Genomic DNA, 15,801 nt, shown 5'->3' with positions numbered 1-15,801 from the left:
CCGGATGCCTCCTAGAGAGTTACCAATAGGTTCGGTTTGGTGTACTAACTAGCGGCTGGCCTGTGAACACAGTTTTAAAGCTGTACCCTCTAAATGTAAGGGAGATTGGATCTTGCCATGATGTCCATCACAACCTCAAAAGTTATCAATCATACTACATGATGGAAGAGATAGGGAAGGGTTGACCGGAACTTAGCTCTACAGACTAAACATGGGTTCCATCATTTCGAGCCTCCAATAAGCAAAGTTGTGGTATTGCACCGGATGATGAGAGTCATCTACCACTTAGTACTGCTGGTACCATAGAGGGGCGGCATTCCTCCATGCGGTGTCGGCGACACACCTCGACCCCTGCTGACGTTGGTTCACACCAGGGTGGTCACCCACTATGTTCTTGTGCATGGAGGTTATACTCAGGATTATTAACAGTCCCACCATCGTGAAGGTGCAAGCAGAGATTTAGCTGCCACAGACCGTCCGGTCTTCGCCGTAATTGGGTCCACTTGATTTGAGTGTCACCCGAATGTCAGTTCCATCAGCGTTTTAGACTCCCAGGGAGCAAGTACAGCTTGTCTGGCATATCTGAGAGAATGTCTGAGACAACCTCTAGGACCAAATATACACTGCCCACTGGCTTTCATTTATTTCTAATTTTTCTTTGTAATCCTTAAAGTGTGTGTCCAATATTATTTTGAGCTTGGCTAATGATGAGACAGTGAATGATGTGACATGATTTGGCAAAATCATGTGCTTCTATTTTGGCGATATTATGATGTTCTTTCATATATTTTAACACTTCGATATTACTATTTATTACCCACGTTTCTTTTATGTCCATATACATTTGTTTTATAATGTTTTCCAACTTATTGGCGATTACTCTGGTTTAGCAATTTCTTCCGCTAGTAATGTATTAGAAATTAACTGGTGTTTTATGAAATTTAGGTATCATATATCATATATAAGAACGGTATATTGGTATTGACGATTCTTACTTTTAATTTTTCGTGTTGTGCCAGTATCTTGTTAATTGTGCTTCTTATATTGTTGGTGACCCTCTTGTATCTGTTGCTTTTTGTAATTTCATCATTCAGTGTATCCACATCAATTTTTTTACAGATGATGCCTGATTTTACAGATAAATATAGATAAAGCCACTGGTGATATTCTGGGTTTGTTTCCCATCTATGAACAAAAAATTTGGCGAAACTCAAGCAGTTGCTGTTTGAGTTTCTTTATTCCAAGCAGATCAAAGGCCTTTGATCTGTTTTTTTTTTTTTTTTTTCATAAGATGGAAGCTTATTTAGAATAAGCTTCCATTTTATGGTTTTACAACTGTTTTTTTTTTTTTTTTTTTTTTTGTAATTGGGTCTCCAATTTTCTTTCTCACCGCTCGCTGCGGATGATGGTAGATGGCTCACTCTATTCTAACTTTTTCACCAATGCGGTTGTTCCCGAGGTTCAGTTCTTTTCCCCACTCCTTTCCTCTTCTATATTAATGGCCTTCTTGCATTGACCGGAAACCGTATCGATAGTTTATTAATTATAGCACATGGCATTCCACCTTCCATGTTGAGAAATCTTGCCCTGCTCAAATGGATTCAACCTCACATAAAATAACCACTACCAATTCCCTAAATACCGATCTCAAGGTATTCTCCAGTGGGGCAAAGACAACTTAGTTGATTTCAATCCTTCTAGTAAAGGATAGCGAAAGCTTAAAAAGCGCTACTCACCTTGAAATTAATCTGCGATGGCTTTCTTAGGCAGCGTGGTTAATGTTTAGGTTGAATTGTTAAATTGAAAAAAATAAAAGGGAAGGAAGTAGGTAAAAGTTGACTGAGTTAAAATAGGCGCAAGGAAACAGAAGTGTACACATCCGATCCTTGGTTGTCACGAGAGTATAATTTTTTATTCTTAAATACCATGCGCGTGCTCTCCCCACACATTACCAACTGAAGACGTTTTTTAACTAACGAAAGTCCTCGTAAAGACTATTGGCTTCACCGGATTCACATACATAGTTTTTAATTATTCTTTTTATTCTTTTACTTCGATGACAACCAAGGATCGGATGTGTACACTTCTGGTTCCTTGCGCCTATTTTAACTCAGTCAACTTTTACCTACTTCCTTCCCTTTTATTTTTTTCAATTTAACAATTCAACCTAAACATTAACCACGCTGCCTAAGAAAGCCATCGCAGATTAATTTCAAGGTGAGTACCGCTTTTTAAGCTTTCGCTATCCTTTACTAGTCTATTAACACGGTACTTGAAGATTTCTAAAAATTTCGTATTTTCAATCCTTCTAAAACTCAGTCTTGTCTTATATCTCGCAAAAAGGATTCTTCTGCTGCTATGCTTATCTTTAGTGACACTCCAATTTCTAGGCAAAATGATATATCTCTTTTGGGATTACCCTGACTTCTAATCTCTCTTGGCACAAGCACATTACAAATATTGCTTCCTCTGCATCTAAAAAACTTGGTTTTCTCTTTGGCTCTGGGCGTTACTTTTCTTCCAAACAGCTGCTCACTCTGTACAAATCGCAAATCCGCCCTACCATGGAGAATTGTAATTTCTTCTTCTTCATTCATTCAATTTTTGTTTTCTGGAACAACCTTCCTTCATACGTATATCCTGGAAATTACAGTCTACAGAAGTTCAAGTCCAATGACGACAATTATCTTCTTTCATCTTCCCATCGTCCAACCCATGCACAGCAATAAGTACTATAGGTTCTAACCCCTCTTGTGTTTGGTGTTTTCATAAAAAGAAAAAAAAAACTGTAATTCTGATATGTAAACAAAACATTTTAAGAAAAGCATTCCAATTTTGAACGGTATCTTCATAAGCATTCTCTACTTATGAAATAACCGGCATATTTTCTGTTACCCTTCCTACCATAATTGCCGATAAGCTGATGAACTTTTAGGGTGGACTCTAATTGTGAAAAAGTAATTTTGACCAACTGCGTATAGCCAGTTGATTAATTGCATCCATATGTAATCCCAAGTAGCACCGTTTCCCAACCAATATCGACTGAAGACTTCGGGACATGAAATGATTGAGGTGTCGAAAGTGTTCCACAGAGATGGTTCGTGTGTCTGGTTTCTTGGTTCCATTTTTTTTTTTTTTTTTTTTTTTGTAATTGAAAGCCAGGTAAAAAAAAATTCCCTGAATGTGCTTCTCTCCTAAGGTATCGAACCCATGCTTTTAACTTTAAAAAAACAAAAAACGAATACAATTAAAAAGAAAATAACATTCAAAAATTCAGCTGGTGATAATTCGATTAATTTCTAAGAAAACATTGAACTGTTTATAATATTTCAAAAAAAAGAGAACGGATTACATTACTCGATAAGAAACAAAGACGTATGATGACTCACGTGAGCATAATGTTGAATGCCTCGGGAGTCACGTCAGGGATCAAAATGTTTCCTTCTTCCTTCAAAGGGCCGTACAACATGCATTCAAACACAGGACTTCCAATGGCAAGTATGAATTTGTGGGCCTCCACTCGTTCTTTTTCCTCTCCAACAACGAAAGTTACATCACAAAATTTTGAATCCTTCAACGAGGAATGAAGTCTCTCTCTCACTGGCACCATGATTACCTAAACAAATTTGGGAAAAAATATTTAGGAACAAACATTAGTAAATTTGATGCTTCCTCTGAGCAGGGTGTTAATCATATTATTCACGATTAAAGAGATTATGATGTAGAGCGGAACAGTGTGCGTTAAACAGTATCTCGATCCTTCTTTGTCATGATATAAAGCTGTGCGAAAAGGGCCAGTCGTGTGTTTGTGTCTGTCAAATTTGTAAAGTTTTGCTATTATTGGAGTGAAACTGTAATGCTTGATGGCCACTTCGCCATCAAGGAACAGCGAAGGCCAGAAAACACTTCTACCCGGTTAACCCTCCTTGCCAAGAAAAAGGTGGAGTAAGTGCGTATTGAACTATACTAAATGAAGGTAAAGCAGAATCCTGCAACTACAGCAGGTAGTGCTATACGTGTAAATGCTAGTAATCTTTTGCCGTTGTGCTGGCCATTTGAGCTAAAAAAATAATCTCAAAATAAAAAAAATAAAAAAAAAGATACGAGAAGTGAAGAGTCTCTTGGTACGATGATTCCCGTTTCCAGTTATTTCGAGCGGACGAGAGGGTGCGTATCTAAGCTATGCACCCGTTATGTCAACAAGGAACTCGTCAGGCAGGTCGACGTGGGGCGTGTTCAACTGGCACACGTTGGGACTTCTGGAACGTCTAGACGAATCTGTAAATGGTCCAGATTAAGTATATATCCTTGCAGATGATCTGCACTCCCTTCGTGGTCATCGAGAACCCACAAAGCAATGGGATCTTCCAGTAGGACAATGCGCCCCCACAAAGAGCTGCGGTATCTAGAAAACGGTTTGAAGACCATTCCGCAGATTTTACCACCATAGAATGGTCTCCCAGTTCAAAGGACTTGATCCCTGTGTAGCATCTTTAGAATGCTGCAGAAAGGTCTATTCTAGCTTGGTATCGTCCACCCAGGATTGCTATGGAATTATGGACAGCGGTGCAGCAAGCATGGATGGAAATATCCGTGGAACGCTTTCGTGAACTAGTGGATTCAATGCCTCGTCGTGTGACTGCCCTTATCCGGGCGAAAGGTTGGTCTACCCATTACTCGGTTGGTATCCCATGAGACGTGTCCACTGAGCATACAATGCTCCTAGCATTAATATACATGAAAGTATACATGCATATGTTCTTACTCTTAGTTAAACTAACACAGCTCATGTATTTATTTGTTCCATGAAGACCCAAAAAAGGATCTGAAATCCAGAACGAACATCTTCCTTTACAGGCTGCCGCATATACCAATAGTAGCAATGCAAGAATCACTTTCACCTCTGCCTACAGCTCTAGTTACTCTAGTTAAACTATATCTGTGTATTGCCCCTAAGCTAGCAGTTTTCCGACCCGACTATGGTTGCCCCGGAAGCATCTGCTAGATTTCTTGCGCCCCTTCTATTCAAGTGTATCCTATTCCTGTAAAAACAATGTCTCCTGTTAACAAGCAAAGACCATGCTGTGAAATATTCTACCCCATAAGCGTTCCATATGCACTCCCGCATCGAATCGATTAAAATCTGGTACAACTGATCTAAAATTCCTCCTAAAGAGGGCACTCATTAAAAACACGTTCAGATGCTTCAGGTAATTACATATACAGAAAAGATCCTCGTCCTCCAAACCTAAGTCACGTAACTTATAATTAAGCGAGCTATGCCATGTGATTATAAAAGAGGCTTCCATGCAGAGAAAGAACCATTTATTTTCAATATTAAAACATACATCAGGAATAGAAAGTCTAGCACCAGTCACACTGGGCCTCCAACGTTCTTGCCATATTCCTGTCAACTTCAATAAAATAATTTTTCCTCTCTCTTCCAATCAATCAAAATATCATTTGTAATTCCCATGATTATAACTTGTCTGCACTTCCTTAAAAAGTAACTAAAAGCTCTATATACAATATACAAATCCAATGGGAGTGGACCAGCAAGCACCTGAAGGGGATTAGTCGATACTGTCTTACTCACTCTCAGAGTTAATAATAACATAATACGCTGTAATGAATTCAGCTTATTTCTAAACTTGATATTACTTACACGCTTAAACCAGACAGAGGCAGTGTAAGCTACAATAGGTAAAAAAAATAGCCTTATAGTAAAGACTGAGGATCGTTTTACCGAACCCCCAGTCTTTCCTGGAAATCTGGACTATAGAGGCTGTGTATTTCTTTACTTTACCACTTAAGTATTTCAAGTGGGGTGTAAAAAATAAATTGTCATCCAACAAAATCTCTAAGTATTTGCCCTCAGACACCAAAGGTATCTGTATACTATTGATAATTAATTGGGCTGGTCTCCTGTAGTCGCGTTTACCTTTCAATAACATCATTGCATTCTTATTAAAAGAAATTCGGAGTTTATTATTCAGAGTCCAATTAATCAGGCTACCGACCCTCCCTTCGAGTTTATCTTCAATTGAAGTTTATCTTCAAATACTCATCTGGATTTCCCCTGCATACACAGTACCACGTCGTCCGCATATGCGACCTTCTCACCAGATTCCAAAAATCGGCCCCAACACCGAACCTTGTAGGCACCCTCGATTAATTCCTATCTCAAATTTCAACTGTTGAAAACTGTTGCTGATTGTCCTAAAAAAAATCAGTACAATTCAAAGCTCTGAAAGATTTAAAAACACTGGGGTACTAAACCGTATCGAAAGCCCCTTCAAAATCTATGAAGAGGGCCAGGATGAACTTAAAATTAGAACAAGTAACAAAATCCACAAGATCATGAATTGCATCATCTGTGTATCATTTCTTTTTAAATCCGTATTGACAGGGAAAATCCAATTGGTCCTTAAGGTTGTCACAGACATTCTCTCACATATGTCAGACAAGCTGTACTTACTACCTGGAAGTCTAAAACGCTGACGGAAATGATATTCGGGTGACACTCAAGTAAAGTGGACAAAATTTTGGCGAAGTCCGGATGGTCTGTGACAGCCAAATCCTCGGCTTGCACCTTCACAATGATGGGACTATTAGTAATCCTGGGTATAACCTCCATGCACAAGTACATGGTGCGTGACCACCCAGGTGTGAACCAACGTAAGCAGGGGTGGAGGTGTGGCGCCCACACCACATGGAGGAACGCCGCCCCTCTATGTTACCAGGCAGTACTAGGTGGCAGATGACTCATCAACCGGTGAAATACCACCACTTTGCTTATTGTGGGCTTGAAGTGGTGGAGCCCATGTTTAGTCTCTAGAGCTAAGTTCCGGTCAACCCTTCCCTATCTCTTCCATCATGCAGTATGATTGATGACTTTTGAGGTTATGATGAATGTCGTGGCGAGATCCAATATTCCTTATATTTCGAGGGTACAGCTCTAAAACGGTGTTCGCAGGCCAGCCGCTACTTAGTACACCGGACTGAACCTATTGGTAAATTTCTAGGAAGCTTCCGGATCAGCTAGTGTATAATCGTGCTACCTCTACTCTGCCAGATAGTGACTGGAGGGAGTCCGAGTAGTGTGTATGTGGGTAGCATTGTCGAGGCCACGTTATGTCAAGGATATGGGTATATTCTTACCACGTGTACGCCATATCCAAAAATTTCATTACTTCATACAGGATGTCCCACTCACTTTTTCTTACTATTGAATACACCATGAATTGACAAACTAATAGAGCATGCTTATATGTGAAAAGATCTAAACCTCCCAAGCACTTCCTAATTCATTTTACAAATATACGTGGTCTCAATTCTAATCTTAACGATGTCCATTTCCACTTGCAGTCTGCCAAACCCCATGTACTTTTTTTGACAGAATCACAGTTATCGGTTGATTCAACTACTGCTCAGATCAGATGCCCAAATTATTCGCTGTATGATTCCTTTCGCCTCAAAGGTGGTACTTGTGCATATATCCGTTCTGATATTCCCTGTAAGAGACTAGGCAATTTGGAATCTCCGCTCTTTGATCTTCTCTGGCTTAAAATCTCTCTACCTCATTGTGTCAAATTCATCTGTTGTTTGTACCGTTCTACCAACTCCACTAATCACTTGGAGCTCTTTGACTTCCTCTCTTTGCAAATTGACTTTCTCCAGTCCAACTTTCCTAACAGTGAGGTAATTTTCCTTGGGGATTTTAATGTTCACAACTCCAGCTCGCTTCCCTTTTCTAGCCACATCGATCCAGCAGTTCGAGATGCTGAGGCTTTTGCAATTACTAATGACCTAGCACAGATTGTTCATTTACCTACAAGAATACCGGACAATCCTAATCATACAGCCAATACGCTTGATCTTTTTCTCACAAACAACCCTTCTAAGTACACGGTCCAACTGAGAGGTCCTTTAGGCACTTCAGATCATAACTTGGTGATTGTCTCTTCTCCAGTGGAACCTTTATCTCATGGCTATTCCCAACCTCGTGTTGTTTGGCAGTACAAGAATGCAAAATGGGATGACCTGCGAGACTTCTTTTCTTCCTTTCCTGGGTCGGATTATTGTTTCAAAACTTCTGATGTCAACGTTTGCTCAGATCGTGTCAGTGAAATTATTCTTGCAGAAATGGAATCCTTTATCCCACACTCCACTTTAAAATCTCGTCCTTTATCTAAACCTTGGTTTTCCAATAAATGTGCTAAGGCTGTACAAGAGAAGAATGTTGCATATCGTAATTGGCTTGTTTCTAATTCTTCAGTTTCATTTTGTGCCTACACCAAAGCTCGCAACAATTGTAAAGCAGTGATTAATCAGTCCAAACTAGAGTTTGAACAGGCTAAGAGTAGAAAACTTGCTTCTTGCCCTAATGGTAGCCGAGCATTCTGGTCTCTTGCCAAAGCTATTGGCCGTAACTTTTGCCCATCTCTGCTCCCACCTCTGTCCAAACCAGATGGTTCTGTTGTCACTTCAGCCAAGGATAAAGCTGACCTGCTAGCATCCCATTTTTCTTCCAGCTCAGGTATTAATGATCTTGGTAAAACACCACCCACCATTCCCAACACGCTCCATTCAATGCCTCCTGTTGTCTTCCGTCAAAAGGATATCAGAAGGATTTTGATGAATCGATGCTAAGAAAGCTCCAGGTCCTGATGGTGTTTCTCCACTTGTTCTCAAAACCTGTGCTCCTGAACTTACTCCTCTTCTCTGCCGCCTTTTTTCGCTTTCTTATTCCAAAGGTGTTTTTCCTTCTGCTTGGAAATTTTCTCATATCCAGCCAGTTCCTAAAAAGGGTGACAAATCCCTTCCATCCAATTATCGTCCCATTGCAGTTACTTTTACTCTTTCTAAAGTAATGGAGAAATCAATTAACCGCCAACTCTTAAACTACCTAGAAACCTTCCGTCTGATCAACGATCGCCAGTATGGATTCCGTCAGTGTCGATCCACTGGTGATATTCTGGCGTATGTTACCCATTTATGGACTAATTCAATGGAAAGGTTCGGTGAAACACAAGTAGCTGCTCTTGACATCTCAAAGGCTTTTGATTGTGTTTGGCATAAAGGTCTTCTAAACAAGCTTCCATCTTATGGTTTGTCAACTGTTTTTAGTAATTGGTTATCAAGTTTCTCTCTGATCGCTCACAGAGGGTGATGGTAGATGGCTCTCTGTCTTCTAACTTCTCCACTAAAGCCGGTGTCCCCCAAGGTTCAGTTCTTTCCCACACTCTTTTCCTCTTGTATATTAATGACCTTCTTCCATTGACTGGAAATCCTATCCATAGTTTTGCCGATGATAGCACATTGCATTACACTTTCCATTTTGAGAAACCTTGTTCTGCTCAATCAGCTTCAACTTTTTTGAAAATCTGCTACCAATTCCTTAAATGCCGATCTTCATGTAATTCTCCAGTGGGGCAAAGACAACTTAGTTGATTTCAACCCTTCTAAAACTCAGTCTTTTCTTATATCTCGCAAAATGGATTCTTCTACTTCTCTGCTTATCTTTGGTGACACTCCGATTTCTATGCAAAATGATATATCTCTTTTGGGGATTACCCTGACTTGTAATCTCTCTTGGCACAAGCACATTACAAATATTGCTTCCTCTGCATGTAAAAAACTTGGTTTTCTCTTTCGCTCACGGTGTTACTTTTCTTCCAAACAGCTGCTCACTCTGTATAAATCGCAAATCCGCCCTGCCATGGAATATTGTTCCCACAACTGGGGTGGTGCCCCTAATACCTCCCTCAGGCTTCTTCATTCCATTCAGAAGAGGGCAGTTAGGTTAATTAATGATTCATCTCTAACAGAGTCTCTCCACTCGCTGTCTTATAGACGTACCGTTTCTGCTGCATGCCTTTTCTACAGATACTTCCATGGGCACTGTTGTTTCGAATTGGCTTCTATAATTCCCCCTCTCTCTTTCAAAACAGTCCAAATACATCCAGCCAACATCCATTTACTGTCCAACTTCAAACCACAGAACCAACTTTTCATCTTACTCATTTATTCATTCAAGTGCCGTTTTCTGGAACAACCTTCCTTCATTCGTATTTCCTGAAAATTACAGTCTGCAGAAGTTAAAGTCTAATGTCAACAAATATCTTCTTTCATCTTCTGAACCTCCAACCCAAGCACGGTACTAAGTACTATAGGTTCTAATACCTCTCGTGTTTGGGGTTCACATAAAAAAAAAAAAAAAAAAAAAATTTCCTCGTACGAAATAAAGTTTAAAGTCTTATAAGCAATAACCTTTCAAAAATCTTCCCCAGGTTTGCAAGGCCTATAACCTCTCGAAATAGTTAATGGTTTCCCTGGTTTACGAAGCAGCTTCAAAAGGGCTGTCTTCCAAGACCTTGGGAATACACCCTGAAGGAAACATTTATTAAACATATTTAATATTATCTCAGGAAACAGCTCAACAAATTTAACAGGACCAGGTGTTTTGTTTACATTTAACTTAGAACACACCATCCTAAGTTCAGTAATACTGAATAATTCAATATCATGACAGCCACTATAATTTATATTCTCTTCTCTAACCTTATTTTGCACTTCTGTATCCTCACTGACACTGTCAACCAAAAACAATCTGTCAGTTATTGTCGTGATATTGGAAAGCCAATCAACAGATTCCTTATTGTCAGAAACAACTGTACAAATTAAATTATTAATATTGTATTTGTTTCTTGTAAGTTTAAAAAGAAGTCCCCAGGGTTCATTATTCCAAAACGTGTAAACGAAACCCTTCCGAGCTTCATATTTATGATTATAAATAGCTTTATGGTACTGCTTTTTCTTAATTTTGCAACTCCTTATAAACCAATGCCTCAGTAAGACACCACCCCCCTGTGTCTTTGATACCTTTTCCTCAATTCAAATACTTCTTTCCTTAGGGATGTCAACTCAACAGACCACCAAGAAACTTTATCTGTTAACGCTCTCTTTTTCTTAGTAGCAAAAGGTAAAGCATAAAGTTCTGTCTGTACATAAAAACATATTCAACTGAATTTAATCTAGATAACACTTTTTTAACAATATCTGAAAAACTGTTTGACAAGCTAAACCCAAATTTTCTCCAACTGATCCTTTTATAATAAAATCTAACATTGTCTTGCACTATAGGTTCATTTAAAGTTCCATTTACTAAACTTAAGCTAAACACAATTGATCTGCGATCTCCATTGGTGTGCTCTGTATATACATCCCAGCAGCAGCAGATCCTTCTATTCAACTGTTCAGTTGGTGTTATTAAATCAATGTTAGAACTTCCATGGGTGTTATCGAAAGTATATGGCTTATTAGGTAGACTTATAACATTTAAATTACGGCACAACAAAAACTCCTCTAACTGTACACCTCTGCTGTCAACAAAATTACTATGTCACAATCTAGATTTGGCGTTCGAATCCATAGCTATAATCAAATTACTGCCAGCAACGAAAACCATCAGTTTTTCTAAATACTGAATAGAAGGATCAAAGCCCACTGGAGGAGTGCAATAAAGAGACACAAGATAAAATGAACTAGAATTAGCCTACATAAACTAGAATTAACTGTTACATTTAATTTATTATTAAAAATAACTGTAACTGTCTTTGCCTTAATATCCTGGGTATGTATTACTTTAGTAGATGCAGGAAAACCTGTAATCCTAAAGAATCTGTAAAAGTTCTTAGATACGATTCTTGAAGACACAAAATATCATACCCTTTCTCTATCATAACAACCTTAGCCTCATCCATTACACTTCTTTATCTCTGACCCTTTATCTGTATTAACCTCCCATTAGTTAACCCTGCTAAATGATTAATAGCAGAATATTATTCATTACAGATGCGCGTACTGGCAATATCTAAAGATCTAAGATCAATTACAGTCTCTTATAGAATGTTCAGTTTTTACCCCTCCTTTTATAATTAATGCATTTAGGAGGTTGATTTTTGAGCTGGCAATCTTTAAAAATATATCCTCCTTGTGCACAATGTCCACAACTTACAGATTCGTGTGTACAATTTGTGTGAACAGATGAATGCCCATAACCAAGACATTTAAAACACTTACTTACGACAATAAAGTTTCTGAACTTATGAGAATTATAGCCAATAAAACTTCTATCAGATTCAAATAAAGACTTATGCATCTGTGAAGTTAAGCCTATACCCCAATTAGTTACCCGTGATTTTAACCCAGTATTAAATCAAAAGAACCGTTATTTTTTAACTTCCTGCTCAGTAGGATCAGTCTTAAATTTTTACAGTACAAATCTTCCAAAATTTCTTCCTTGGTAACTTCCTTGGGTGCATCATAAATCAGAACTGTCGGATGACTAACTTCACATTATCGTACTTTAACCCTTTCCCTAGTAAATTCTCAGAACCAGCTAATTTATTCAAATCCTCCACTGTCTCAGTTTCAATTAACACATCCCTGTTGCGAATCAATCTGAAGTTACTAACTTTAATAAACCTAAAATCCCGTTTTACATCATTTACCACCACTTCTTTACCTTCCTGGCTTGTACTGTACTTGGTTTCATTCTCCGCTCTCAATATCAAGGTGTTGTCTGTCTCCGGTTTTAATAACAGTAGCCCTGTTATTTTCACCTTCGATATAATCTACCCCACATATCGATTATTTGTCATCTCCTGTGTTCTTACCGACTTAACTTTATCAGCATACGACATTTGATGTTCTCCCAACCCAGGCATAATGGGCTGTCCTCTAACAAGATCATCAAATAAATTAACTCTCATCTGTAGTTCATATATTCTTGCCTTCAAACGCTCGTTATCAATTAGTAAAACTGTGGTAACAATCTCCATATCAATTCACTTAACTAGAATGAAATTAGATGCCGATTTAGTTACCTTGGCATCATTAGTGGTATAATCCACCACTATTTTCTCCAATTTTGAAATAACTCATAAATGCTGTTATTATCACCATACCTACATCTCTGTTCATGGATATTAGCAACAATAATATCACTCTCTAGCAAATTTGTTCCTGTACTTTTCCTACTATCATCGCCAAAAAATCTGTCTACGTAAAAGTTCTGAAGATTCATTTGAACCTCTGAAACATCTGAGGATTGTGGCTCTGAAAATAACTGTCCTGAATACCTTCTCTAGTTTCTTCAATTTGAATTCCCTGGTCAGCTACCTCAACTTGTTTGTCTGCTGATGCCTGCACACAGACTTCCCCAGTACTAATAGCATTACTAGAACTTGCAATCGTACTGGTGGTAGCACCTATTCTACTTGATTTTCCTTTTTATTATCCATACCTCAAATATCCAGATGAAATCTGAAGAAACCAGTTCATTCAAATGCACTCCAGAGACAGAAGCTTCACAGATTCTATCACTACCAATTCAAGTAACTCTCACCTTCTTTCAAATTCGAATGCAGGCTCAGCTTAAAGCTGCAGCTGCAACGAATAACGATACGATATTCAACCAATAAGGCGGCCATTACACTGCACTATAGCGCTGTTAACATCCTGTAATTCCAACACAATTCAAATAATGAAAATATTAGTATTAACGTCAACTAACTGAAACAATTAATTCAGAATGGTTTTAGAATGCATACAATTAACTAAAAACCAAAAAATGGTAATAACACACACGTCTTGACTCTACCTAGCCTCGTCAGCGATTTGACTTCTTTATCCAGAATTTAAAACAAATACACCAACCGTTTAACTATAGTGGTTTAATACTGAATGTACCAAAACAATTGACCGGGAGCATAGGTTCTGGGACCGTAAGTGGCTGGAGAGTTTGTGGATAGGCTCGTCTGAGAACAATAGTATGAATAGGGACAGGGGTGTTCGATTTCACCCCCTGCTGGAAGCCGTGGTCCTGCCAAAAGACGAGCATTTTATATTTCCACGCTCCCGAGCCGCTTCCGGTTCTGGTTCACATGGAAGAAATATTGAGCATGCGCCTGGTCATCCACGTGTGCTGTGAGCCTGTTACTTAAGGATGTATTGCTTAAACATCATTGGTGTTGAGAAAGGAGGCGGAAGCCCCCGAAAGTTTCAGTCGTTTTATCGCTTTTAATTTAATTTTATTTTATTTTATTGTATATTTTAAAATTTTTATCGCAAATTTTATTTTGTAGATCAGTTTGTTGCATATTATTTTACAGTGTAGTATTGTTTGGTACATTCAGTATTAAAAGCACTATAGTTAAACGGTTGGTGTATTTGTTTTAAATTCTGGATATGTACTCTCCCAACCTTAGAGGCCTTTTTGAAGATATTGTCTTCTTTAGTCAAAGCGATAAACACAAGCCGTTTGGGTTCTGCTATGGTTATCAAGAATATGGTAGTTGATCAGTCTAATTTGAATCCAATAAAATATTCACCACTCCAGTAGCAAAAGAATCAGAATCCACATTTGCGGTTTTTAATCAGTTCAAGACGTAAGCAACAGACGGCGCCACTTTACCCTGAAATAATGGCTGCTTGTCACGTGACCGAGGAAATTTGGAAATCCGAGTTTGGAAATCGGAGTCTAAGTTATACATTATAAAATAATGTATAACTTAGACCTACAAACGCAATTTGAGCGAGGAGTAGAAGTTGCATTTCTACACCACTTCCTTAATTTTAAATCGATCGCTAGAATCAAGAAAAAGTTGTGAACTTTCAAATTTAGGAGATAACCCCATTTCCAGCATGGCTTCCTATGGAAACCGAAACTATTAGCTTAATGGTACTTATTTTGAATAGCTTAAGACAAAACTTTTATAAAAGTTCACGAAATGGATTCTTTACGACGTGATATGATTTCCGCTTATCAATTTCAGTTTAAACGTTTGTTACGAATGTCCAAAGTTTGAAGGTCGTGAGCCTCGTAAAAGGCGAAGAGAACGGAAGTTACTCACTTTTAACAAGAATTAAGTTCTTACTTACAAATTCTTCATGGCGGTATTTAACCCATGTAATTCACGTCCTATTTTAATATTTCAGATTAGGGAAACTCAAAGAGACATTTCTTAACTGCTACACTGCCACGACTCTGGGTCGGCCGAGACTTTGGGACGAGTTAGGCTTAAGTAGCAAACGCAGCACGATGCATGCGTGGGCTTGTTTACGGCCCGAGTAGCAATTAGACGGATTTTAATCCCTAATTTGTTCAGCAGAATTTAAGAAAATTGGCGTCTACACTCACTATTCGGTATGAGCCCTCCTTTATGTGTTCTCCTTCCACTTTTAGTCCACAAAATTAAAAAACAAACAGTAGTACCAGGGCGGGAAAAGAAGCGATCTCAACAGGGCAAAGCGCCGACTCTTTCTCAAATGAGGAAAACTTTTCTTTGAATAAGGTCACCTCTCTCTCTCTCTCGCTGATATCATTGGTCGATGTTTACGTAAACGCCAACCACTTGCCTCATATCAAATATGTGTATTTTTGTATGAATTTTGCCTATTTTTTTTTTGAAGGGAAAGGAGAGTCTGGAGACAATTCACCATAAACACAATTTTTAAAAATATATCCGCCTTTCGATTGCTTTATTACTTCCGATAATGATGATTTCAAGTTTGCATTTTCTATTTCACTAAATAAAAATTGCAGCTCGTGACTTTTGTATATTTATTTTATTTGTTTCGCATCTTGATTTTTAATGGCTTCGAAAATTGTACCAAATTAATTACAGTTTTATGAAATTTTAAATAAATGAATTATCTTTATTGCTGCTATGTACAGTAATTTCAAAACGTAGCAGTGCCTGAATTTTAGGAACTCAAATAAAATAAAAATAAATT

The 15,801-nt window shown here is 38.3% G+C and overlaps 1 protein-coding gene across 1 annotated transcript in view; it reads right to left on the bottom strand.

Moving 5' to 3' along the window:
- The window catches only part of LOC150079987 (BTB/POZ domain-containing protein 6-A-like), a 33,470-nt gene extending 18,152 nt beyond the window's left edge, over nt 1–15,318 (bottom strand). The window contains exons 1-2 of the mRNA XM_090383305.1: nt 15,206–15,318; nt 3,390–3,616 (exon numbers count right to left, since the gene is read on the bottom strand). Coding sequence (XP_090239431.1) covers nt 3,390–3,610 — 221 coding nt within the window. The 5' untranslated portion in view covers nt 3,611–3,616; nt 15,206–15,318. The remainder of the gene's footprint in view (nt 1–3,389; nt 3,617–15,205) is intronic.
- Nucleotides 15,319–15,801: the final 483 nt, after the last annotated feature.

The sequence above is a fragment of the Mastigoproctus giganteus genome, chromosome 10 (genome assembly GCF_048544385.1).
Source record: "Mastigoproctus giganteus isolate SK-2022 chromosome 10, ASM4854438v1, whole genome shotgun sequence".
NCBI lineage: Eukaryota > Metazoa > Arthropoda > Arachnida > Uropygi > Thelyphonidae > Mastigoproctus > Mastigoproctus giganteus.
This window is presented reverse-complemented; position numbering and strand designations above follow the sequence as displayed.